Genomic DNA, 27,632 nt, shown 5'->3' with positions numbered 1-27,632 from the left:
TGTGGCAATGAGCCCCAGGCAACTTGCTAACGGCACGCATGATGGGGCCGCCAGCAAGCGTCCATCCGTGGGGCCTCCAGGAGCGTTTTCTCTTACCCGTGATGCTTGCGCTGCGGGCATGGGAGCGCAAACCGATTTCTCGCCGGAGTTCTTCAAGTAAGAGGTCTGCTTCATTCCTCCTTCTCCCTATCCTTTCTTTCAGATCTGGAAACTCACGCACAGCTTTCATTTGCACACTTTGCTGCATGATTTGTTCCCTGGAGGGGAAATGACAGTGAATGTAGCGAAGCTTGTATTCCTGTTGATAGACCAGCGAAACAAAATACAACACTGCCCTCATGATCAGACAACCTCATAATTAGAACCGATCTTTCTTCCCCAATGTTGTTTGACAGTTTGTCGCTCTGTTCATGGTTCCTCTCTTTCTTATCAATTCAGCTTCCGGGAATATTTTAGCACTCACTTAAAACACAATCCACATATGAGGTCTAGCAGGACAAGGGCTTTCCATTTCAACTATTTAGACTCTGTCTGTCTCCCTTTGCTTTGGGTTTGCAAAAACACTCATTCAGATACGGTTTATTTAAATCCATGAGATCCGACCTATATTCAGCTTTCAACATGGGAGTCCTCACCCAGCCTAAGGAAAGAAGCAGCTCTTTATCGAGAATAAATCTGCTCCCAGCAAGGATCCTTCTAGTGCCTCTGCTGTACAGGGTCCTTGTCATTCCCATGAGTGACGAGGAGGTTTCCTTGTTGGTGACAGTACCCAGGCCTAGGGTATGTTCCCTCGCCCCATCTTCTCCATGGTGCTAGCTCTGTCCTGCTTCAATGTGCTGGGCTCAGCACCCATTATTTTCAAGGAAATAATCAGTAATGTCCCTCATGCTAAGGAAATTTGGTGCAAATTGTGATGAGTACAGTTGAGGAAAATGACAAAATGAATCTCTGGGACTAATTTATCTTGGCAGAAATGCATTTTCTGCTCTAACTCTCCCTTCTAATCTACAGACTTTTCCTTCTGGCACCAACTGTCAGGACCATAATTCATCACGTTAATAATCATAACAATGATAGTAATTACTGTTATTAGAAATGTGACTCTTGAAGCCCAGCAATGCGCCAGGCACATGCTCAGTAGTGCGTCTAATTCTCCCAAGAAATCTGTGAAATAGATTTCACAGATTGTGAAATAACTTGCCCAAGGCCACACAGCAATAGATGGATTTCAGTCACGGCATCTGTACTCGTGACATCCTGCTTTCCTGTCCTCCGCCTCACTTTTTGTCGGTAATTTTCCCAGCAAGCATTTGTTACATTACTGAAGGGAGCCTGGAGAAGGTAACCTCTGCCTCCAGGGGCCCCTTGGTGGGGTGACTGCCCAGGAAGCACAGGGAGGTGGGAAGATGGAGAAGGAAACACGTGTCTTTTTCTGAGGAGGTCATGGAAGGCTTCAGGGAGGAGGCGGTGTTTTGGTGGTTGCTAAGGAGGAAGAGGAGCTCCGCAGGTGGCCTGGGAAGGGACAGACGTGCTGGTGTCTGGCAGAAGAGGTCTGGCCCTGGGACTCCTGCTCCTCTTGCTGTCTTTCTGCTCTATTCCGAGGTCCTGTGGTCTCTTTGTTTAGAATGTCCACTGCCGGCCGGCTCATTCTGCCTGACAGGACCACTTTGTCCTCCATATTCTAGAACCACAAGCCTGTGGTCCATGAACCAAAGCTCATTCTCAGACACATTTACTTGGCCTATTCGGTGTTTCTAAGAGCACCGCTGGATTAGCTGCGGTATTTTAAAGTGGGAGCCTTTGCATAAAAATCTGGAGGTCTGACATCTCTTAAAAAGTGGGAAGATCTGGGGACCCAAGGCTCAAATCCTGCAGGCAACAGTCTTTATGAGGCTACAGATGTGCTCGCTTTCAGCTGCCAGCCTGGCCTGGCCCTTCCTCCGAACTATGTCGGTGGACTTTTACCTTCTTTCTTGTGTAACTTTTAAGCTGTTACCATGTACCTCTGGGACTTCCTGCCTGATGAAACTGAATGGCCTTATATCGACACTGGTATTTTGTATAACATAAAACTCTGCATCTTCAAGTATTCTTTAATCCGGGACCTTTGATAGCGGGGCGGGGTGGGAGGAAGGGGATATTCTGCTACATAATCAGTCTTTCTGATTTCTTAGTAGACTATGTGCTCATAGAAGGATGGAGAACTGTATCCCGTGCACCCTGGTTTTTGCCCAGAGCAACTGGCAAATTTTTTCTGTAAAGGGTCAGATAGTAAATATTTTAGACCTGGCAGGGGGGCCTAGTCTCTGCCACAACAGCTCCACCTGCCCTTGTCCCAGGAAAGCAGCCACAGACGACAGGCACATAAGTGGGCATGGCTGTGTACCAGCAAATCCTCATTTACAAAAGAGGGTGGCCTGCGGGACTTTTGCCCGTGGTTTCCTGAGCCCTGACCCAGACCAACCAACATAATTTCCAGAAATGTTTGATGTGTGCTGTATAAATATATATAACATATAATAAAAATGACAATGCATTTTGAGGAACTTCTCACACTTGCTCTATGACTTCACATTAACGTATGGGCTTTCCAAGCAACCAAAGAATTTGGGAGGATTCAGCAAATTTCCCCCTGGGTGCCTGGTTGGGGAAAAAAAAAAATCTGTATTATAAATGACCCTTTTCCCAATTTTGTGTCTTTCAGCTCTGCTGGGTTTGGGCTTTCCAAAACCAAGCTCTTAATGATGGATTGCCTTTTTGTTCTAATCGATGTCATCTGGAAAGATCCCATGAAATCCTAAGTAGGTAAGAAAGAGAAAGACCATCACAATGACCAACCTGGACACTGACTGAAAAATTATTTCCCTAACGTCCACATAGGTACATTTTGAAACTGAAGCCTTTTTAAAGCTCCACGGGAGTCAAGGCATATCAGGAACTTGCTCTCTATGGCTTGAGCACAAATCTTACCGAACAGAGTCCTGATAATCCTTGACGGTTGAGAATTCCCCCGATGAGAAAACAGGATGTTTCAGAATCCTTTCTATTTCAGACATGTTCTCTCTGAGGCCTTTGAAGTCGGCCTCGCAGACCCTCATGGGCTCTCTTTTATCTCGCATGTTAGCAGCCAGCCTCATTAACCCCTGCACCGCTTTGGAGAGGGCAGAAACCGTGTGGTCCCAGGGATCAAAGCAGCCATGACATGGCAGACAGGCAGGGAATTCCCGGCCGTGACCCCGGGCGCAGCGATCGCATCGCGGGCCGCCAACCCCCTCCCGGCAGTGGCACGTGCCCGTGTCCCGGTCACAGGTGGGCTTCTGGGCACCTTCCTTGTTGCAGTCACATGCTAAAATGAAGACAGAGGGAGCAGAGAATGTCAGTCACTTGGCCTTTTGCTTCTGGCTCAAGAACAAAGCCCACTCCTCTCCCCGGAAAGTATCCCCGATGCCCAGTTTTAAGGTGAACATTTAAAAACCGGTATAATTACAGAGACCTGGTGGTGGCCATTACATACAGCACTCTGCTTTTCGTCCCACTAACACATCCGTTCATGGTTCCCAGATGGAGATACCAGGTGTCGTCTTTACTGTGTGAGTGTTCTTGTGTGGGTTCCTTCACCTGTTCGATGAGTAACCTGGACCCAGCAGGGGATGTCACACTAGCGTCCGGGGCCACTCCCCCTGTGGGTGACTCAGGTGTGTCGGAGACCCTCTAGGAATTCTCGTGACCACACTCTGTACCAGCCTGCAGGTGCTGATGCATGCCGTTTTCCATTACATAAGGAGAACCAGTCCAGCCTCCAGAAAAGGGGGGAAATCACTCCATCATGTTTACCCAGAGAAATTGAAAACTGATGTCCATGCAAAACCCCGCAGACAGATGTTTATGGCAGCTGTATTTATAATTGCCCAAACTTGGAAACAACCAAGATGTCCTACAGTGGGCGAATGGGTAAAGAAAACTGTGGTACAAGGGATATTTTTTAAGGCTAAGAAGAAATGAGCTATCAAACCATGAGAAGACACAGAGGGACCCTAAATGCCTGCCACCTAATGAACTAAATCAATCTGAAAAGGTGAGGTACTGTAGGATTCCAACTACCGGACATTCTAGAAAAGGCAAAACCATGGAAATGAATAAAAAGATGAGTGGCTGGCATGGGCTGTGGGGAGAGGGGTGGTGAGAGAGGAACAGGTGGGGCATGGAGGATTTTTAGGGCAGTGAAAATATTCCATATGATGCCATCATGGGGGGTATGTGTCCTTACACATTTGTCCAAACCCACAGAATGGAAACTACCAAGAGTGAACCATAACGTGAACTGTGGACTTGGACGTTATGGCGTGTGTCAACGTGGGTTCATCAGTTGTAACATGGGGGTGTTGTTAATGGGGCTGGCCGTGCATGTGTAGGGGGTGGGGATATATGGGAAATCTCTGTACCTTCCTCTCAATTTTGCTGTAAATCTAAAATTGCTCTAAAAAAAAAGTTAAAAAAAATAACAGCAACAGATGCTACATGTAATTCAGTTGAGTAGCCTTTTGATTAAGGCTGAGGACGGAGAATGGATAGAGCTATGGAAATTAGAGCAATTTCCAGAAGGTCAGGACATCATTAGTCTGTGTCACTAGACTAACTGCAAGGAACAAGTGATTTAAAAATGCATTTTATAGCTTGAGTAAAAATCCCGATTACAAATAAAAACTGATTAACACACTAGGCTCCTCAACTAGATCCCATCTGTCCAGCACATTCGCTTTGGCTCGGAGGCCTCAGCAGGAACCCCTCCAGGGCAGCACTAGGTCAAGTCACCAGCTTATTAATGGCTCTTTTCCAGGAGCGTTAGAAAAGTCTATGGCCCCAGTTGATCATTTGCAAAGTTTTCTCTATCAAAGCTGAAAGCATTTCAGAACACGAGATTATTGAAATACTAGGAGGGCACAGACAAAAGATGCTCAGACAGATTTTCCAGGAGCCAAATTCTTCCCTGGTTTTTAACGTCTCCATTCCAGATAGAAAACTAAGTGGGACTGGGGGGGAACCACTGAGGATACAGATTTGAATGGGGCAAGGAAATGAAGGCCATTTATTTTAGCCACAAAAGCACATTTAGAAAGGAATAGAGAGGAGGAAAAAGTTACCACATGTGGCTATGTAGAGGTGACTGTGGTAAGCCCACCACATTGGATATTTCTTTGGACTGACCTCTTTTGGCAGCAGACCGCAGAGATTCACAAATCCACTAACCCAGATTCTCAATCTACTGTCCAATATGGTAGCTACTTAGCACCCGTAGCTGCTGAAATGTAAATGAATTGAACACATGGTTCTTTTCTTCGTCCGCACTAGCCACATCTCAAGTGCTCATCAGCTCCCAGGCCCGTGACCCCTGCATCCCAACAGTGCCAATTGGACCATTTCCATTGCTGCAGAAAGTTCTGTCAGACGGTGCTGCTCTAAGCCCAACAATCAGTGCTAAGACATGGGGCGAAAGGCACTAGAACATGAACTCCACGAGCATAGGGGCCTTGCCTTATCTGCTCACGACCTAGTGCACCCAGGAGGCATTTTTGTGAATGTCTTAAAATAAATGAAACAGGGAATATCTGAAAGAGCCAGAATTACGAGATCCAAGTTGGGGAAACATTCCCTCTTCTTCTGGCTTCCTATGAACCATCTCCCGGCCTGCACCTCCCTCTAGAAGCTGTTTATGTCAACATGCTTCCAAATAGCAGAAAACAGGCCACAGGTCATGACCTCAGACGTCTGTTGCATTTTAGGGACTTTGAGGAACTGCAATCAGGCTTCAACACATGTAATGTAGCCAAAGGCTTGACACAAATCTTTTTATAAGGCTATAAAAAATACTGTTTTCAAAGCAAAGATTGCACATTGTGAATTTTCTATCAAATAAAGGAATTTAAAATTCAGCTGGTTCATAGCATGCCTGTGGTCAGACCAGGCGGATGGTCCTTGTGTTTTTAGAATTAGTAATACTTACGAATGCATCGCCCCAGTGGGTCACGGTAATAATCTTCCTTGCACTCGCTGCAGAGTTTCCCATCATAGCCTAATTTACACGGACACTGGCCTGTAAGCTGGAAGAGCAGTCATGGGTGAGGAACTGCCAAGCTTTATGATCTAAAACAAATAATGAATCTTAATATGAAATCGTTTTCCCTCCAGTGGTTTAGAACATACAGCTGTGCAAAGGCAGAGGAAGGATGATATTCCCACGGCCAGCAACTACCCTCGGCAAGACCACGGCTCAGGAGCTGATGTGTTTTGGCTTTGGGCCCCTGAATATAACGCCTGCTTCCAGCTGTTTGAGGCCAGGTGGCCCCAAGCCGGGAAACATACACAGATGTAAATGAAAACAAAACACATCACGGGAAATGGGCCACATTCTTTTCCTCTACAGTTATGGGAGTTCGTGCATGATGAACAGAGAGGCTGAAGGCCTGGATGAACATTGATCAACTGATTTGGCAAATAATGTTTCCATTATGGAATGTACAATGGAGCTTCTCCCAACTGGGCTAGTGTTTTGCTCAACAAAGCAATATTTTTTTGCAAGTGAAGCTTAATCATTTAATGATGGTTATTTTACTGTGTTTTGGGGGAGAGGGATAATCTTTTGTATACCCTCTCAATGGGATCCTTGACCAGCCCTTCTGAAAACTGGGGAGGTTAGAAAATTCACAGGAGAAAAATACAGAAGCAAATCACTATTGTCAGAGTACTTGGTTATACTTGACCAAATTTGCTTAAAGGGCAGCTCCATTGGTAGTCTGACTTATAAAATGACCAGATCTACACAGCTTCTGCCTTTCTTTAGCGTCCCCATTAGCTTCTGCTCAAATATAAGGAGTTTTGGTGAGCAGGCTATCCCTGAGACCTGACAGACTTCTGGTTGTCCTTAACTGTTCGGCAATCTTTCCTCCCATGGGTGGAGAGTCTGCTCTTTTGTAACTTGTTGCTGTTGTTCTGAGCCCTGTTGCACAAAAAGGGCAGCCCCCCCTTCCCTGGGACAGTCCCTCTTCCAACTGGAGATGAACATTCCCAATTTGCATTTGCTTCTTTTCTTTGGTCTGATCACCCCTAATTCCTTCAAGTCTTTACCCCAGAATAGCAACAGTACTTCCTGATTGGCTTCCTTGGGACAGGTACTAGTTTGTCAATAGAATGTTTAAAAGGTAGGATGCAAAAGTAACAACGATGTTCCTATGGCTGTCTGACCAGTGCAGAGGACTGTAGGACAGTGACTGGCCTGACCCCGAGTGTGGCATTCCCACCGGTATAGCTGGAACGGACACTGTGTCTTTGGCAGCCTGGTCACCACGGCTGGCTCACAGAAGCGAAAATCCTCAGATGTTTTTCACACGAGCTGGTGCCAGGTTCTTACTCCTACTCTGCATTGATGCAATGGATTTTAAAAACCCAATTGCAAAACTTTTACTTTTATCCTGGTACCATTTCACACTCTTCTTTCCAGCCAACAGGATGGGCTGTGAGGATATCTTGTCTTGTGTTCTGTCTTTATCCCAGGAGCTTACAACTTAGCCATATCTGCAAATTTGATAATATTTGGGAGGCATGTTTCCCCACCTCAATCCCAACTGTTGATGAAAATATTGGATTGCACATTTGGCTCTCGCTCTGTAATAATGCACCAAGGATGACCTCCTGTCTGACATAAAGACATTTACCAGTGGTTGTTTAAACAGCTGGGAATCTAAATATCCACCTGTCTCTCCTATACTCCTGTGAAAATGTTTCCTGATTTTAAAGAGCAGTCTTCCCCAAGGAATCCCCAATGGACCAGACAACCCCAAATACCCTTGTCATCAGGGGGTCTTCCGGTTAAACCAATGCCATCTGACTTCTAGCTTCATAGCCTTCCCTTAGCCTCCATGATTGGACTGTGGTCTTCGTTGAATCCTGCTGCAAATATGCTTCCTAAAAGGTCTACAGGGCACCTGGGTGACTCAGTTGGGTAAGCATCCAACTCTTGATCTCAGCTCAGCTCAGGTCTTGATCTGAAGGTTGTGAATTCAAGCCCTATGTTTGGCTTCATACTGAGTGTGGAACCTACTTTTTAAAAAAAGGAGAAGAAGCTAAAAGGTCTAAGAACCATGCCCGATGTGGTATCATGAACATTGGGAGTCCCTCTTGAATTAGGAAGCCAAGCACTCACGTGGAGATCAATCATTTTGTTCCACGGTCAGTGGCAGCAGGTGTGAGGAGTTGGGGGGGGGGGGATATGAGCCAGGTATGGTCATCTGGGGCTCAGATACCATTCTCCAGTAAAAGGAACCAGGTCTCCTTAAAGAAATGGCTAATTCAGGGCACCTGGGTGGCTCAGTCATTTAAGTGTCAGACTCTGGATTTCGGCTAAAGTCATGATCACAGGGTCATGGGATCAAGGCCTGCATCAGGGCCCTGTGCTGGGCATGGAGCCTGCTTAAGATTCTCTCTCTTCCTCTCCCTCTGCCCTTCCTCCAACTTCTCTCTCTTAAAAAAGGAGGAGGAGGAAGAGGAGGAAGAGAAGGAAAGAAATGGCTTTTCCTAGGATAGTGGCAAGAAATACACCAGATGAGCTCAGAGTACCTTGTCATGCAGAAAGTGCTTTAAAAAATCCAAAACCTAATAATAATGAGGTATGTCAAAGGGACATAGAAACCCATTGAAATTACTCCCAAAGATCAGAGCTGGAATAACATGAACAGCAAAATAAAGTCACATTGGATTGTAACTTGAAGTATAGTATAAATACCCATGACTCCATGTAGATATTAAAAAATGATTAATAGATGAAGATCTGGGGGACAACAGATAAATCTCAGTGCAGAAGAATTCCAAATAATTTATGGAGCTACTCTGCCCTCAAGGAAGGAGTGTGAGACTCCCCGCTCCTCACGTGTAGATTATGCATGGTGACTTTCTTCCAAGGAGCACAGTATGGAAAGGAGGAAAGAAAGTAACTTTACAGAACAGAACCATGACAAACACTACCTTAGCCCGGTGACTGGGATTCATGTCAACAGTGCTAAGTCATGTAGATGGTGTGCAGCCTTAAGAGGATGTTATGAGAACAGCACTTTCTCTCTGTGGGCTTCTTCCTCAATCCCATAATCCAAGTCCAAACAGGAGAAAACATCAGATAAATTTGAATAGAGGGACATTTTCCAAAACCTTCCTCAAAATTGCTAAGGTCGTCAAAAATAAGGAAAGCCTGAGAAACGCTACAATGAAGAAGAACCTGAAGGGATAAGATGACTAAAGGTAATGGGGTGTCCCGGATGGGGTTTGGGAACAGAAAAATGACAATAGGTGACCAACTAAGGAAATATGAGTAAATTATGGACATTAGTTAATGATACTGTGTCAATATTGGTTCATTAATTGTGACAAATCACCATACTAATGTAAGGTGTTAAAAGCAGAGGAAGGTGGGTGCGAGGTCCATCTTCTCTGTCCTATCTTCACAACTCTTCTGGAAATCTATCCTAAAATAAAACATTTATTAGGAAAAAAAAGGGCATGGAGAGGTAGGGGTGTGTGTGTGTGTGTGTGTGTATGTGTGTGTGTGTGTGTGTGTTGGAGCAGAAGGGCTGGAAAGAAGAAGAAAGAGAAAGCAAAACAGTTCTATATATGAGAACTACCTTCAAAAGTTGACTTGCCTAAGATTTGACCTTTGCATCAGCTGAACAGTGGAACTGAAATTGGAGATGAGCCACGCTTCTCATTATTTTTAGTAGTTGGGAAAGGTCCAGCTTCTTAAATTAGCATTTTGATTCCAATTAAACCCTGGTCCCTGCAGTGTGGACAGACTCTAAAATTTCTTCTCATTGTTTTACCCTTCCCTCCCATCTCTATTAATGTGGCAAGTGTTTCAAAGACTGTATTTATTAAGCCAAAGACCCTGATCATGCCATGAATACTTTTTTTCCATATAGATGTTATATTTGTTTCAAAAATTCTATGCCCGTTATTTTATGGACTAAAAATCGCATGTGCAGCTAAGCAGCAATAATGGTACGTTACAGAACACAGGTTTGCTCCTAGTACACTACCCTGCATTCCTTTGAAACAACTGAGGTTGGTCTGGTAAGAAAAGAGGACATCTTATTTTCCCCATATGTAAAGTGATTGGTGAGCTGTAGGGAATGACAGTTTAATTTCTGAAAATGGAACTGCGGTTTTGCAGGCATGCATTGATTTTCATTCTGATCATCAATTCTGATTAATAACCAATTTCTTGTAGCTTCCCTATGATCATACATAGAGGGTAGGGAAAGATAAGCTGTTTGTGTTTTGCTGTGCATGAATTCTGACTTCCCCAGTCACAGAGAGGCTTGGAGAAAAGCAAAAGAAGCCAAACTTGACCTTAAGACCCTCATTCTCTTTTTTAGTGTTTTTCATTCCTTGTAAATGCAGACTCTATCCCTCTATGAGGCCAATCCTGTCCAAAAACACTAATTAACAAGAGTATATAAAGAAGACATTATTTGCAAATTTGGAAACTATGTCTCCCCCTCCCTTCCCACTCTAGCGCCCTGGAAAGTTCAAAGCATCTTGCCTGGTCACAGTGGCCGCCATGAGAGGTCCGGGGGTCACAGTCGCATGGCTGGCATCCTCTGCCGGGGATGAGATTCCAGTGTCCATCGGCACAACGGTCACAGGCCCGGCCCATGACGTTGGGCAGACAAGGGCACGTGCCAGTGTCAGGGTCACAGAGGCAAGCTCCCCGACCAGGGGGACACTTGGCAGGATTCACCCCAGAAGGATGGCAGGAGCACCCTGAGGGAACAGAGCCATTGCTGCAGGTAAACTCAGGGACAACACCGGCATTCAACAAACATACAGACACTGTATGTATCGTTTCTCAGAAGGGCTCACGGAGGAGGCACCTCACTATGTTTCAGGCCTACCAAAGAATCTAAGTAGGTTAAACCCATTCAGCACTTCTGATCGTCCCACATAGCGATTTCATGTGGTTCTGCTGACTGTATTCTGAGAGCTCGCAATTAGGATGACTGAAAACCTTGCTTTTCTGCCTGCCATTCACGATCTGAAAACAGTTCACTACGTTGACTTCAGTCAACTGAAATAGTTAATATCTTCTAAAAACTTCTGCCACCCCCCTTTTTTTTTATATTATAGACTCAACCCCTGGCCCTCTTCTGCCTCAGTGGTTCCCAAACTGCTACATTAAAGACACTGGATGAACTTGGTCCCAGTACCGATTCTGGGAAATTCTGCTCAGTGGGTCGAAGGTATAGTCTAGGAATCGGTCTGTTAATATCCCAGCCCTGTCCCCAGGTGATCCTGGCACATGCATGGAGGACCTTGCTCTGCTGCCATGTTCCCAGCCCCCAATCCACCCTCCCTGGGAAGCCGGGCACACTTACTCCGGCAGGTCTGATTGATGGCCGATCCAAAGTGACCTGGTTTGCAGAACTGGCAGTGGGGCCCCTGCGTGTTGTGCAAACACTTCAGGCACTCCCCCGTCAGCCGGCTGCAGGACTCAGGGTCCGTCACGTCGGTGTTGTTGTTGCAGGCACACGGTTGGCAAGGTGCTCCTGAAATTCTGGGATTTCCGTAGAAACCCGCAGAGCACTCTCCACACTGCTTACCTGAAAAGAAGGGAGAGGAAATGGGAATGACATGAGAAGCGTGTGTGTCTCTGTGTGTGTGGGCGGGGGGATGGGTGTAGGGGAGCAGGGTGGAGACGGGCACAGAGAATAATTAGGCTCTTCAAGGGATAATGAGATGTCACAGGTTGGGGACGTAGAAGGAAAAATGTTCTGAATTAAAACATTCATTTTAATTTATTATCCAGTCAGAGAATACAATGATTATTCAGAACTAAAAAGTCCTTGGTGAGGAACACATTCTAGTCCTTATATAAGAAACTAGAGTATTAGGCACAGGATCCCTGGATCTTTCTATAACAGGGGTTACTCAAGTGTCTCAGGACCCAAAGCCAATCTCACCTTGTGTTCTCTCTGGGGTACCCCCACCCCCACCTACTTCTGGAGATGAAGCAGCAGCACCTGAGATGGGGTCTAGCAGTGTAGATGGTGACTGTGGTTTTCGTGATGTGTGCACACTGGAGGGTGTTTTTATCAAGCACTGGGTGGAGAAAATATCCCTTTCCTCCTTTACCTGCTACCTTTCCAACCACCAGGGAACTGTAGTCAGTTAGGTGCCCAAATTGTGGGTCTACCCACCCCCCCATTTTGGTTCATTCTATTTAGGAATGCTCTCATCAGCCAATCCTGGTCTCCGTTCTGAAACACTGACCAACCAAGCCAGAGTGGACATAGACAAGAAACTACACGGGAAGAGGTCAAAATGAAGTAGAGACATAGGTAGCAAAAAGAAACCAAAAACCAAAAACCAAACCAAAACAAAAAAAAACTAGCCACATCATTTATTACCATGATGGTAACTATCGTTGGAGAAAATAGCAGCACCATATTCCCAAACTATGATTAAATCAAGTAGGTTTCATGTTTTTTCCCTGTTTGCCTTATATGTTTACACTCATGCTTAAACTCCTCAAAATAAAAGTTTTGGTAGAGGGACAGACACAAATACTGAATTGACTTATATGGTGTCTATATGAGGCCCAAATCAGTGCTTCAAGATCTGAAAAAAATAAATCATATTCGTGAAATATCAGTCAAATTGACTGGTTGGGATTACATAAAGTATTTGATTAAAATTTTTTATGTTTTAATTGCTTACATTATATGTTATATGAGACATATATATTACTTAATCACCCATGTATCTTACTTAACATGTGATGGTTTTATTTTAAATAAATCTATTTGATTTAAACTCATTTGGTCAGTTAATGTTCCAGAATGTTATTTAAAAAAAAAAATTAAAGCTTGGAGGAATGAGCTTTTCATTGTTTGTTTCTGAATCCTTCAAATCCTTTGTTCAGTAAAGCAGCAAGATACCAGATTGTGTCTTCTTACCATTAACATATTCAGGACCACTCAGTTGTTCAAAGCAGATAAATTATGAACATGGGATCTGTTTTTAGGTAGCATTATGGGATAGAAGCAAAAAGGCAACATGAACTAGACTACATACCTGCATAACCCTGAAGACAATTGCAGATCACATCTGAGCTCCAAGGATGCTGATAACAGGAATGGGCAAAATACTGGCTACTCGAGGGAACGTCTGGACATCGGCAAGGACGGCAGGACTGTCCCGAAGGAGGATTCCCATAGTAACCATCGATGCATCTGGAAGACAATTGCTTTTTACCAAACGTTCCTGGAGAAAGCTCACATTAGCCAGTGTGGATTTGTTATGCTCGAGGACAGTGCAACTCCCAAAACTGTATTTTAGAAGATGCTTCTTGCTTCCGTGAAGGGATTTTTTTGCTTTACATTGAAAGTCCCAAGATGTACAGTCATTAAACTCAATATAGTAGCAGTGAATGTACATGTTATACTTTAGAGACATAAAAAACAAGGTGCCAGACCAATAAATGCCTGTTTGTTAATTTAATCAGACATGGTCTGGCTCATCACAAGATCTTGAAGGACATCAGGAATGACGCTCTACCTTCCCCCAGTCCCTATAGCAATCGTCTACACTTAAATACCGTTGAGTCTCTACCCAGTGGTCCTTCAGAGGGTGTTGTGACATCGGAACAAAAGAAACAAAATTAAAGTACGTGTGAATTTCCTACCTTTCACAGTTTCTTCCAGTTGTAAACCCTCCACAATTGAAGCATGAGCCTGTTTCGGGATCACAAAGTTCCGCGAATCCATTACAAAGGCAAGGGTGGCAGCTGGGGAACCCAAAGTAGCCTTCCAGGCACCGGTCACAACGGCGGCCGGCCACCTCCCCCTGGCAGGAGCACTGTCCCGTTATTTGGTCACATATAGGGCTCTTTGAGCCTTGCGGATGACAGTGACATGCTAGACAAAGAAAGAGGACATGTTGAGTGGGGGCAGGTGGTGTGCTGGGGGAATGAGCGACGATCCTGATTTTGTAAACTTGAACTCACTGTCACATCCCGATCAGGCACATAAGGTGAGTCCGAGAGCCGGGCGTGCACCCTCCCAGTACCGGGTCAGTGTTTGTCAAATGATTCCCTGAGTCATCCAGGGAACCGTACGCTGTGAGCCACTGGGGTTTCTAAGCACTGTTTCTACACCGGACCTCAACAAAGAGCGTGTTCTTAAGGACTCAAACTTCCACTCATCAACTCAAACTTCAAGATTCTAAAGAATATAAAAACCCTTCTCAAGGTGGTTGGATCTTTCCTTTTCCTAGGTGAGGTCATAGAGGCTCAATCCTTTTCTAGCGAATTGTTGACTCCCTGGAGCCAGTCTTCCCTACACGAAGACAGGAGGCGGAAGACAGGCTTGCTCCTCTGTGTTTACCCCTTTGGGGATCGTAAGCGCTTCATCTTTTTTTTTTCTTTTCTTTTTTTTTTTTTTTCCTGTTTTTGTTTTTGTTTTTTAAAGAAAGGGAAACAGCAGTGATCATGGACCTAAGCACTGTCTGCTGGGCAATGACCAGGAAGGTATGCCATCTCTCTGAATCATGACTAAAAAGATATTCTGTTCCTTTACCTGGAAGAACTAACCTATCTGGAGATATCCACCAAGCTAGGCTTCTGCGGAGAACAGTATTCTCACTAACGGTTTACAGTGTGAACAGAGAACTATATCCCCTGAACATGGGAGCCATGAGACTGGATTACCACTGCATCTGAATAAAGACCTATCTGAGCCCTTATTAATGGGGAGCTTCTAAAATCAGTTCCGCATTTTTTTGCGACCCAAGCATCAGACAGGGTGATATCCAGGTGGCAGAGCTGACCCCATCCTTGACTCCTCAATCTCATTGTTCTTTCGACCTGGCCAGCCGTGCGGCTTCTGTGCCAGATCGTAAAGCTGGGCTGGCACAGCCAACACCTTTCCCGGTGTTCGCACAACCTCCCTGGACTGCCATCTCTTTGATACACACTGCACGCTCCCAGAAGTGCGGACTGTGTTTTTGCCATCACCCGTGTTGCCTTCGCAGATTTGCGTGTCCTCCTCGCACAGGAGCTGTGCTGATCTCTGTATCATTTCCAGTGTTAGGATATGTGCCATCGAAGCGAGCACCATCACACACGATTACTAAAGGAGCTCTGAATCCAGTGGGTGCCCTCAGAAGGGATGGATGAAATACGATGGGAAAATTCTCCTGTACATTTTATCTACGCAGACAGACAGCCTGAATCATGGCATCAATTTCCCAGTCCCCTCGTTTTCGGGAGTCCCATACTGATTTTCCTGCCTTCGAAACTCCAAGGTTGTGACCACGCATGCCCTCCCTCATCTGTTCTTTGCTACGTACGGTGACAGCCATGATGTCCCAAGCCATAGCTTCCTGGTGAGCACCTGTCACAGCAGCGCCCGGCCACATGAGGCTTGCATGGGCACTGGCCCCCGAGTCGGCTGCAGCGGGGCCCCACTGAGCCCTGGGGGTGACACTTACAGGCTGTGGGGAGACAAAAGAGGACAGTTAGAGGTGAAGGAAGCGGCGAGAAACACCTGGTCCTGTTGGGAGCTTTAGTTCACTTCACTTGTGTTTGGTACTTCTCTCATTCTTGACTCCTTCATCTGTGAAATGGGGAAATTATAGCACCTACCCCAGGGGATTATGAGGATTAAAGACAATAACGCCCGTGAAATACTTAGAACCATGGAGCAGGGAGGAGGAGTCAAGATGGCGGAGAAGTAGCAAGCTGAGACTGCTTCAGCTAGCCGGAGATCAGCTAGATAGCTTATCTAAAGATTGCAAACACCTGAAAATCCATCGGCAGATCGAAGAGAAGAAGAACAGCAATTCTGGAAACAGAAAAACAACCACTTTCTGAAAGGTAGGACCGGCGGAGAAGTGAATCCAAAGCGACGGGAAGATAGACCCCGGGGGGAGGGGCCGGCTCCCGGCAAGCGGCGGAGCAACCGCGCACAAAATCAGGACTTTTAAAAGTCTGTTCCGCTGAGGGACATCGCTCCAGAGGCTAAACCGGGGCGAAGCCCACGCGGGGTCAGCGTGGCCTCAGGTCCCGCAGGGTCACAGAAGGATCGGGGGTGTCTGAGTGTCGCAGAGCTTGCGGGTATTGGAACCGGAAAGCCGGCTACAGAGACAGAGCCAACAGTAAGCTCGCAGCTCCGTGTTACCTTGAACCGGTCGCAGGCTCGGTGAGCTCGGAGCGCGGCCGGAGGTCAGGCAGACGGGAGTAACTGGGCGCTGTTCTCTGAGGGCGCACTGAGGAGTGGGGCCCTGGGCTCTCGGCTCCTCCGGGCCAGAGACCAGGAGGCCGCCATTTGTATTCCCGTCCTCTGGAACTCTACGGAAAGCGCTCAGGGAACAAAAGCTCCTGAAAGCAAACCCGAGCGGATTACTCACCCCGGCCCCGGGTAAGGGCGGTGTAATTCCGCCTGGGGCAAAGACACTTGAGAATCACTACAACAGGCCCCTCCCCCAGAAGATCAACAAGAAATCCAGCCGAGACCAAGTTCACCTACCAAGGAGTGCGGTTTCAATACCAAGGAGAGCAACAGAATTCCAGAGGAGGAGAAAGCCAAGCACGGAACTCATGGATTTTTTCCTGTGATTTTTTTTTTAGTCTTGCAGTTAATTTAATTTTTTCTTTTTCATTTTTTTTTTCTCGCCTTCGGGTAAAATTTTTTTTTTTAACTGTTACCTTTTTCTTTTTTAACGATTTTTTACTAGTTTATCTAATATATATATATATATTTTTTACATTTTTCTTAGGTGTTTTCTTTTTTTAAAAATTCTTTTCTTTTCTTTTCTTTTTTTTTTCTTTTTCTTTTCTTTTTGCTTTTTTCTTTCTTTCTTCCTTTTTGAACCTCTTTTTATCCCCTTTCTCCCCACTCACGATTTTGGATCTCTTCTAATTTGGTTAAAGCATATTTTCCTGGGGTTGTTGCCACCCTTTTAATATTTTACTTGCCCCTTCATTTACTCTTATCTGGACAAAATGACAAGACGTAAAAATTCAACACAAAAAAAAGAACAAGAGGCAGTACCGAAGGCTAGGGACCTAATCAATACAGACATCGGTAATATGTCAGATCTAGAGTTCAGAATGACAATTCTCAAGGTTCTAGCCGGGCTCGAAAAAGGCATGGAAGATATTAGAGAAACCCTCTCGAGAGATATAAAAGCCCTTTCTGGAGAAATCAAAGAACTAAAATCTAACCAAGGTGAAATCAAAAAAGCTATTAATGAGGTGCAATCAAAAATGGAGGCTCTAACTGCCAGGATAAATGAGGCAGAAGAAAGAATTAGTGATATAGAAGACCAAATGACAGAGAATAAAGAAGCTGAGCAAAAGAGGGACAAACAGCTACTGGACCACGAGGGGAGAATTCGAGAGATAAGTGACACCATAAGACGAAACAACATTAGAATAATTGGGATTCCAGAAGAAGAAGAAAGTGAGAGGGGAGCAGAAGGTATACTGGAGAGAATTATTGGGGAGAATTTCCCCAATATGGCAAAGGGAACGAGCATCAAAATTCAGGAGGTTCAGAGAATGCCCCTCAAAATCAATAAGAATAGGCCCACACCCCGTCACCTAATAGTAAAATTTACAAGTCTCAATGACAAAGAGAAAATCCTGAAAGCATCCCGGGAAAAGAAGTCTGTAACATACAATGGTAAAAATATTAGATTGGCAGCTGACTTATCCACAGAGACCTGGCAGGCCAGAAAGAGCTGGCATGATATTTTCAGAGCACTAAACGAGAAAAACATGCAGCCAAGAATACTATATCCAGCTAGGCTATCATTGAAAATAGAAGGAGATATTAAAAGCTTCCAGGACAAACAACAACTGAAAGAATTTGCAAATACCAAACCAGCTCTACAGGAAATATTGAAAGGGGTCCTCTAAGCAAAGAGAGAGCCTACAAGTGGTAGATCAGAAAGGAACAGAGACCATATACAGTAACAGTCACCTTACAGGCAATACAATGGCACTAAATTCATATCTCTCAATAGTTACCCTGAATGTGAATGGGCTAAATGCCCCTGTCAAAAGACACAGGGTATCAGAATGGATAAAAAAACAAAACCCATCTATATGTTGCCTCCAAGAAACACATTTTAAGCCCGAAGACACCTCCAGATTTAAAGTGAGGGGGTGGAAAAGAATTTACCATGCTAATGGACATCAGAAGAAAGCAGGAGTGGCAATCCTTATATCAGATCAATTAGATTTTAAGCCAAAGACTATAATAAGAGATGAGGAAGGACACTATATCATACTCAAAGGGTCTGTCCAACAAGAAGACTTAACAATTTTAAATATCTATGCCCCCAATGTGGGAGCAGCCAACTATATAAACCAATTAATAACAAAATCAAAGAAACACATCAACAATAATACAATGATAGTAGGGGACTTTAACACTCCCCTCACTGAAATGGACAGGTCATCCAAGCAAAAGATCAGCAAGGAAATAAAGGCCTTAAATGACACACTGGACCAGATGGACATCACAGATATATTCAGAATATTTCATCCCAAAGCAACAGAATACACATTCTTCTCTAGTGCACATGGAACATTCTCCAGAATAGATCACATCCTCGGTCCTAAATCAGGACTCAACCGGTATCAAAAGATTGGGGATCATTCCCTGCATATTTTCAGACCACAATGCTCTAAAGCTAGAACTCAACCACAAAAGGAAGTTTGGAAAGAACCCAAATACATGGAGACTAAACAGTATCCTTCTAAAGAATGAATGGGTCAACCGGGAAATTAAAGAAGAATTGAAAAAAATCATGGGAACAAATGATAATGAAAATACAACGGTTCAAAATCTGTGGGACACAACAAAGGCAGTCCTGAGAGGAAAATATATAGCGGTACAAGCCTTTCTCAAGAAACAAGAAAGGTCTCAGGTACACAACCTAACCCTACACCTAAAGGAGCTGGAGAAAGAACAAGAAAGAAACCCTAAGCCCAGCAGGAGAAGAGAAATCATAAAGATCAGAGCAGAAATCAATGAAATAGAAACCAAAAAAACAATAGAACAAATCAACAAAACTAGGAGCTGGTTCTTTGAAAGAATTAATAAAATTGATAAACCCCTGGCCCGACTTATCAAAAAGAAAAGAGAAAGGACCCAAATAAATAAAATCATGAATGAAAGAGGAGAGATCACAACTAACACCAAAGAAATACAAACTATTATAAGAACATACTATGAGCAACTCTACGGCAATAAATTTGACAATCTGGAAGAAATGGATGCATTCCTAGAAACATATAAACTACCACAACTGAACCAGGAAGAAATAGAAAGCCTGAACAGACCCATAACCAGTAAGGAGATTGAAACAGTCATTAAAAATCTCCAAACAAACAAAAGCCCAGGGCCAGACGGCTTCCCGGGGGAATTCTACCAAACATTTAAAGAAGAACTAATTCCTATTCTCCTGAAACTGTTCCAAAAAAATAGAAATGGAAGGAAAACTTCCAAACTCATTTTATGAGGCCAGCATCACCTTGATCCCAAAACCAGACAAGGATCCCACCAAAAAGAGAGAGCTATAGACCGATATCCTTGATGAACACAGATGCGAAAATACTCAACAAAATACTAGCCAATAGGATTCAACAGTACATTAAAAAGATTATTCACCACGACCAAGTGGGATTTATTCCAGGGCTGCAAGGTTGGTTCAACATCCGCAAATCAGTCAATGTGATACAACACATCAATAAAAGAAAGAACAAGAACCATATGATACTCTCAATAGATGCTGAAAAAGCATTTGACAAAGTACAACATCCCTTCCTGATCAAAACTCTTCAAAGTGTAGGGATAGAGGGCACATACCTCAATATCATCAAAGCCATCTATGAAAAACCCACCGCAAATATCATTCTCAATGGAGAAAAAACTGAAAGCTTTTCCGCTAAGGTCAGGAACACGGCAGGGATGTCCATTATCACCACTGCTATTCAACATCGTACTAGAGGTCCTAGCCTCAGCAATCAGACAACAAAAGGAAATTAAAGGCATCCAAATCGGCAAAGAAGAAGTCAAATTATCACTCTTCGCAGATGATATGATACTATATGTGGAAAACCCAAAAGACTCCACTCCAAAACTGCTAGAACTTATACAGGAATTCAGTAAAGTGTCAGGATATAAAATCAATGCACAGAAATCAGTTGCATTTCTCTACACCAACAGCAAGACAGAAGAAAGAGATATTAAGGAGTCAATCCCATTTACAATTGCACCCAAAACCATAAGATACCTAGGAATAAACCTAACCAAAGAGACACAGAATCTATACTCAGAAAACTATAAAGTACTCATGAAAGAAATTGAGGAAGACACAAAGAAATGGAAAAATGTTCCATGCTCCTGGATTGGAAGAATAAATATTGTGAAAATGTCTATGCTACCTAAAGCAATCTACACATTTAATGCAATTCCTATCAAAGTACCATCCATCTTTTTCAAAGAAATGGAACAAATAATTCTAAAATTTATATGGAACCAGAAAAGACCTCGAATAGCCAAAGGGATATTGAAAAAGAAAGCCAACGTTGGTGGCATCACAATTCCGGACTTCAAGCTCTATTACAAAGCTGTCATCATCAAGACAACATGGTACTGGCACAAAAACAGACACATAGATCAATGGAACAGAATAGAGAGCCCAGAAATAGACCCTCAAATCTATGGTCAACTTATCTTTGACAAAGCAGGAAAGAATGTCCAATGGAAAAAAGACAGCCTTTTCAATAAATGGTGCTGGGAAAATTGGACAGCCACATGCAGAAAAATGAAATTGGACCATTTCCTTACACCACACACAAAAATAGACTCAAAATGGATGAAGGACCTCAATGTACGAAAGGAATCCATCAAAATCCTTGAGGAGAACACGGGCAGCAACCTCTTCGACCTCTGCCGCAGCAATATCTTCCTAGGAACAACGCAAAAGGCAAGGGAAGCAAGGGAAAAAATGAACTACTGGGATTTCATCAAGATCAAAAGCTTTTGCACAGCAAAGGAAACAGTTAACAAAATCAAAAGACAACTGACAGAATGGGAGAAGATATTTGCAAACGACATATCAGATAAAGGACTAGTGTCCAGAATCTATAAAGAACTTAGCAAACTCAACACCCCAAAGAACAAATAATCCAATCAAGAAATGGGGAGAAGACATGAACAGACATTTCTGCAAAGAAGACATCCAGATGGCGAACAGACACATGAAAAAGTGCTCCATATCACTCGGCATCAGGGAAATACAAATCAAAACCACAATGAGATATCACCTCACACCAGTCAGAATGGCTAAAATCAACAAGTCAGGAAATGACAGATGCTGGCGAGGATGCGGAGAAAGGGGAACCCTCCTACACTGTTGGTGGGAATGCAAGCTGGTGCAGCCACTCTGGAAAACAGCATGGAGGTTCCTCAAAATGTTGAAAATAGAACTGCCCTATGACCCAGCAATTGCACTATTGGGTATTTACCCTAAAGATACAAATGTAGTGATCCAAAGGGACACAAGCACCCGAATGTTTATAGCAGCAATGTCCACAATAGCCAAACTATGGAAAGAACCTAGATGTCCATCAACAGATGAATGGATCAAGAAGATGTGGTATATATACACAATGGAATACTATGCAGCCATCAAAAGAAATGAAATCTTGCCATTTGCAACAACATGGATGGAACTAGAGCGTATCATGCTTAGCGAAATAAGTCAAGCAGAGAAAGACAACTATCATATGATCTCCCTGATATGAGGAAGTGGTGATGCAACATGGAGGCTTAAGTGGGTAGAAGAAGAATAAATGAAACAAGATGGGATTGGGAGGGAGACAAACCATAAGTGACTCTTAATCTCACAAAACAAACTGAGGGTTGCCGGGGGGAGGGGGTTTGGGAGAAGGGGGTGGGATTATGGACATTGGGGAGGGTATGTGCTTTGGTGAGTGCTGTGAAGTGTGTAAACCTGGTGATTCACAGACCTGTACCCCTGGGGATAAAAATATATGTTTATAAAAAATTTAAAAAAAAAAAAAAAAAAAAAAAAAAAAAACCATGGAGCAGGAAGTAAGTGCTCAATAAATATGACAATATACATATCTTAATAAATGTTACTTAACAGGTTAGTGAAAGGCTTAAAAGAAATTGTTTTAAAAATGAGCTGTTCCAAGATAATTATTATTATTGATATTATTCCTTCAGTTCCTGATGATCTATGTTGGTGCTGGACTATCTGTTTCATTTCCCTTATTCTGTATCTTTCACGGGGTTGTGGGAACCCTGCAGTGTAATGGGATAAGCATTTGCCCAGAACTCAGGAACTCCGGGCTCTCACTGGGGGGAGATTTTGTAAAAGCCATTCCCCGGGAACATATGACAAAGTTTGAAGAAATTTTTGAATGTCATAACTGGAGGGATGGTGCTATGGGTCTTGGGTGGTCAGACAGTAGGGATGATGCTAAAGTTCCTATTAAGCACAGAAAACCCCCCATGAAGACCCTTCCCCACAACAAAGCTTTATGCAGCCCCAAATTTCAGATGTGCTAAGGGTGAGAAGTACCGCTCTGTGGCTTAATGAAATGGACAAGTTACCTAATGTGTTTGGATTCCAAGAGTCTTGATCATTGAATGAAAGTTTGATGATGAAGGACGTTGTTTACAGTTCTCTCCAGCTCTAAAAGTCCAGGACCCCAAATAACTATTTTAGGACCAATGTTCCATATCCTAGCAGCCCAATGCTACTCCAAAGCTCCTTTTTTATACACTTAATGTACTGTGCATTGGGATTCCAACACACAGCAGACTTTGTTATATATCTAATCATTGGGAAATTGGCATTGACACTGATTGTTTGGAGGTGATGCTAAAATAAATTAAATCGATTCATTCACATTCTAAAAAGCTGTGTGTCAGTAGAGCCCATTGGGCCACCACTCACCTACTGCCCCGTTGTGCAGCCTGGCGGACATGCTGACTATCAGCCTTTCACACACATCAGGGAGCACCTGGGGTCCCGTCTTCGAGGCAATTTCAACACAGCTGTGTAGCTGATATTCATCTAAGTCTTGCTTGCTGCAGAAATTCTCCAGTGAATTGATTTGGGGAATCAGAACAAGCTTTTGAAATAATACAAAAAGAAGTCTGAGGTTCATAACCGTCTCCCGTTTAAGATTCTACTTGTATAAACAATTAGACCTATGAGAAAATGCTTACAACTGAAGATTTTAAGATTTTTATTGTGTTTAAGAAATCTTTAAATATTTACATTTATTGACTTGAGACAAAGAAAATAAGACTTTTTTCTTTTTACCTTCCTTATTATATTTTTTAGCTTGTTCATAAATTTGTCTTAGATTTCAAAGACTTTAAACTAGGCTATTTGTGATAAATTCAGAAATTATGGCTTAGCGCATTCCATTGTATTATTGTGGAACTCTAATTCCACAAAACTCTCCTTTTAAATGTTTTGTCCTTTTCAATTACATATGAACAATAGTGTCCTACATCAAACTATCTGCCTCTTGGAGAGTCACAGTATAGATTAACATACTAAAGCTCTGAGAAGTCCTACAAGAAAGATACTTTTAAACTCCATGCTTCCATGGCTCAGTGGGTTAAGCCTTTGCCTTCGGCTTGGGTCATGATCTCAGGGTCCTGGGATCGAGTCCTGCATCATCCTCTCTGCTCAGTGGGGAGCCTGCTTCCCCCTCTCCCTCTGCCTGCTACTCTGCCTACTTGTGATCTCTCTCTCTCACTGTCAAATAAATAAATAAAACTAAAAAAACAAAACAAAACACCTCAGTGCTTCCATGCTTATTTAACTACTTTGTTCTGTACTCAAGTAACACTAACATCCCACAAATTCAATACAACTCAGATGCATTTTGTGAATTGTTGGCTTAGCGCATACACCTATTAGAAAGACAAATGCATTGTTCCAGGCTTATTCTCAAAGAGGGATCATCTATAGTTTGATACCTATGTGAAGAAAAACCATACAGTTATATTTCTTGAGAAGATTTTACCCATGTTATAACCTATGGCCACTTTAAATGTTTTTCAGTGGCATGGCTGATACAGTGGAGAACATGCTAATGTAAGAGAATCGATCATACCAAGTTGGTCACAACTGAAATTAAGATTTAATTCAGCAGTTCTAGTTAGAAGAGTGAACCAGGTGACCCAGATAGATTCCCCTGACCTTCTTGTTTTGTCCATACTGAACCTCGTTCCCATAGTCCTTTGCTTCAACCCCCTTTCAACCACCCCCGCTCCAGCACCCATCCACCCCCCTGGTCCCTCTCCCTTTGCTGTCTGACACACCAGTGGTGGACTCTCAGCCTTAGATGCCCATTTCACAGTGTCTCCACTCCTCAAACCTCTATCTTCATTCTCTCTGCGCTCCCGGAGGGGCCGCTCACTGCCTCTTCCTCTTCTGCCTTCACAAAGGAAAGGGAGCCTCCCACTTCCTGCCTCCCAGACTCCTGGCACTCAGGTACTGGCCCCCCCACCACTGCCCCCGTCCCTTCAGCACCCACGAAGACGTGTCCCAGTGGAGGAGATGTCTGCCACCATCCCCTTTGCCCTCAGGAAACTTTTCTGTGGATTATGCTTTCTTTAATCTCTTCCTTTCAACTGGCACTTAAATGTGCTGAAATCTCTCCCATCTCTAAAATCACCTCCTTGATCTCCTTCTGCCCCTGCCTCCATCTCTGCCCTTTGACTCCTGGATGCCCAAATCTCTTGAAACATTGTTTCCTTGGAATCCTCCCTGCCTCCTCCCACATTTACTCTTCTGGCCAGTGCCACACCTCTCCTTTCCCCCATCCCTCAGTGTTCTCCCATCGGCCCCCTCCTTACCCCACCCCCCCATTCTAGGTGACCTTGATAATGGCGTGCCTTCCATTACCGTCGATACAGATTGCTGATATCTCAATCTAGGTCTCCTGCCCACAGCTCAATTGCGGGCACCAGATCTGCTCAGACAAGCTTACTGGTCACCCCACAGCACTGCAAACCAATGCACCTGCCACCTGCTTTCCTTTCTGTGCCTGTTGGCAGGAAACAGTGCCAGCATCTCCCAAGCTACTCAGTGTAGAAAACTGAAGAAGGTCATCTTTGATACTGACTTTTTCATCATCAACACTGCCTACCCACCTCATCTCCTCGCCCTTACAACAAATCAATCACGAGCCTGGTCCACATAAACTCTTAAATGTGTCTGGGGTGCATTTATCTTTCTTCGTCCCCCTGTCACTGCTCTGAGACCATGCAGTTTACCATGATGGCAGCCCGACAGATGTCTCATCTTCCACTCTTGTTCCCCTTCCCCCATCAATTTTCTACCCTGTAGTTACGATGATTCCTTAAAAGGCAGTTTGTTCAGATAACCCCTCCTTCAAACCTTCAGTGGCTTCTTTCTCTTACCCCCGCCCCTCCAACCTCCTGGCTCAGTGGTTCTCAATATGGGAGGGGCCGTCCCCTAAGGGGCATTTTGGAAATTCCAAGGGGTAGTTTTGGTTGTCACGGCCATCGGTTGAGGTGTGTTACTGGCTTTTAGTGGGTGGGGATCAGAAATCCCAGATGTTTTGACACAAAGGAAAATCAGCCCAGTCTCCTACAGCTTTCGAATGCTCCACCGAACATCCATGAAGGAGACGTCTTTGCTTGTAATTACGAGCTGAACGTCTTAGTCTATGTTTTAAAAACATGTTTGCAACACACCTGCTTTCCTGTCTGTGTCACACTGAGTCATTCTACACCTGTGAGCCTGTCCCTGTCTCATGGGTCTGTGGTGTATTCCTGCCAGTGCACAAACATATTGAAGTACATAATGTTTCTCTATAAATTACTTTCCTTTTATGTCTCTTTGTATTTGTGCATGACACTGACATGCTTTGGAAAGTATGTGAGCAGGTAGGCTATGATGCTTGTGAATTGCATTTCAAATCGGTAAAGGATATTGCAAAATATCTGCAATTGAAAGAGGTGGTTGAGTCAGGGGATGCTGGGGATCACCGCTCGAGGCATCCCCAGCTTTTCTGTCCAGTCATGGCTTCCAGAAGCTCTCAGACCACGTTGCCATTCCCTATGTCCCTGCATGTCGGGGAAGGTGCTTGTCTTCACCTGCGCCTGCCGCAGTGTCTAATTCACAGTAGCTACTTCATACATATTTGCTCAATAAAGAAGCATATATACCTGTCTAGTGTGGTCTCTTCAAGTTGATACTAAAATGACGGTTCTCCAAACACACACCAAGTGAAGAGAGATGCAGAAGGAAGCTGGACAGGCTAGGGTTGGGGTTGAGGGGAGCCAACCAGGGGTATGTTATCTATAGTTGCTGGTCTGAGGCAGTTTTGAGGGGGCCAGTCCTGGCACCAAGCAGATGGCTCAGATGATAAGAGTCCCTGTGAAGCTATAGGATTTTGTAATGTCATGACTCACTTTTTCTAGAAACTTCTAAAGATTTTGTTGACCAAGTGGAGTCCATCCCATGGTTTAAAAGAACAGTGGTTTTATATTCTAGAATGGCCAATATACTTTTGACTCTAAATACATTTTCATGGAAGCACATATCATGCAATCGGGAAGGAAATTTGTAGCTGTCTCACTCTGTTTGCCGAACAAAAGCCATCTCTGCAGAAGGAGCCTCCAGGGTTGACCAAAGCTTTCACTGGGACTTCTTGGAAATGTGTCCTAGTCTTAGATATCAATGTTAATCTGGCTGCAGGAGAAGAATGAACTTGGAAAGTGCCAGGGCTCAGGCAGCCAAGCCTCTTCCCAGAGCAGCAAAATCAGTGGGGTAGAAATAACTGCTTTAGTCTGTAATCAGAAAATGTGCATTGGCTTTCTCCCACTGGGCATCCAGGGTCAGGGGTTCGAAGGGACACTGTAGGTGCCCTGCCCAGATCTTCCCGTTTGCCAGCTGCTACGGCATTGGCTGTTCTTTGCTCACAGCTGTCCCTCTTTCCGGGGACTCAGCCAACTTTTCCAGAAGTGAATGCACTCACTGGGGGGTTGGGGGGGTGGATGATTTGGGCACACGGGCCCGCCACTTTGCCTCTCGGGGCAACTGGCTCCTTGGTACAATTATGCTCCCAAGCTCCCTGTGGGATCAGCTACGCTTCAGTGCAAATCACATCCTCGCTCTGTTCCTTCCCCGGTCCCCTGGACCTCTTCTCCCACAAGCATACCCTCAACAAATCAGGTGGGCCCAAGTCCCTATCTCAGTTTTGGCTTCTGGGGAATCTGACCCGAATGAGGGATCTAGCCTCTCTTCTGAGGTTCTGATACTTTGCCAAGATCAGGCTGCTTTCCTAAATTTCATTCAGGTTTCATGGTTTTTGTAGCTATTTGTAAGCTTGAAAACTGATCAAATGGAAGTATTTTTCAGGGAATTTCAAATTACCCATTTGTATTATGTGTCTGTCAGATATCACTGCAATGATTTTATTTACACATCTGTCTTCTGCATCAGGCTGAGAATTATTTGAGGAAGGGGACCAAAGCTTGCACCCCAGGCACCAGCAC

The 27,632-nt window shown here is 44.1% G+C and overlaps 1 protein-coding gene, 1 long non-coding RNA gene and 1 other non-coding gene across 4 annotated transcripts in view; 1 reads left to right on the top strand and 2 right to left on the bottom strand.

Annotated features, from left to right (window-relative positions):
• The window catches only part of LAMB4 (laminin subunit beta 4), a 104,832-nt gene that overhangs the window by 23,949 nt on the left and 53,251 nt on the right, over nucleotides 1–27,632 (bottom strand). For both annotated transcript variants that reach the window (XM_004739516.3, XM_004739518.3), the window contains exons 19-27: nucleotides 23,041–23,218; nucleotides 15,388–15,531; nucleotides 13,724–13,955; nucleotides 13,114–13,271; nucleotides 11,415–11,639; nucleotides 10,583–10,803; nucleotides 6,002–6,098; nucleotides 2,971–3,346; nucleotides 97–257 (exon numbers count right to left, since the gene is read on the bottom strand). In XM_004739516.3, coding sequence (XP_004739573.2) covers nucleotides 97–257; nucleotides 2,971–3,346; nucleotides 6,002–6,098; nucleotides 10,583–10,803; nucleotides 11,415–11,639; nucleotides 13,114–13,271; nucleotides 13,724–13,955; nucleotides 15,388–15,531; nucleotides 23,041–23,218 — 1,792 coding nt within the window. The remainder of the gene's footprint in view (nucleotides 1–96; nucleotides 258–2,970; nucleotides 3,347–6,001; nucleotides 6,099–10,582; nucleotides 10,804–11,414; nucleotides 11,640–13,113; nucleotides 13,272–13,723; nucleotides 13,956–15,387; nucleotides 15,532–23,040; nucleotides 23,219–27,632) is intronic.
• Nucleotides 1,670–7,192, top strand: LOC106006575. The gene is made up of 3 exons (XR_001180704.2): nucleotides 1,670–1,818; nucleotides 2,705–2,805; nucleotides 6,187–7,192. It is a non-coding gene; the product is annotated as an uncharacterized LOC106006575 (long non-coding RNA).
• LOC123387111 lies at nucleotides 15,048–15,152 on the bottom strand. Its single transcript, XR_006601469.1, has one exon. It is a non-coding gene; the product is annotated as a U6 spliceosomal RNA (small nuclear RNA).

The sequence above is a fragment of the Mustela putorius genome, unplaced genomic scaffold, assembly GCF_011764305.1.
Source record: "Mustela putorius furo isolate JIRA1106 unplaced genomic scaffold, ASM1176430v1.1 tig00003845_pilon_pilon_pilon, whole genome shotgun sequence".
In the NCBI taxonomy this organism is placed as follows: domain Eukaryota; kingdom Metazoa; phylum Chordata; class Mammalia; order Carnivora; family Mustelidae; genus Mustela; species Mustela putorius.
The sequence above is the reverse complement of the archived record's forward strand: the minus strand, read 5'-3'. Positions and strand labels throughout refer to the sequence as shown.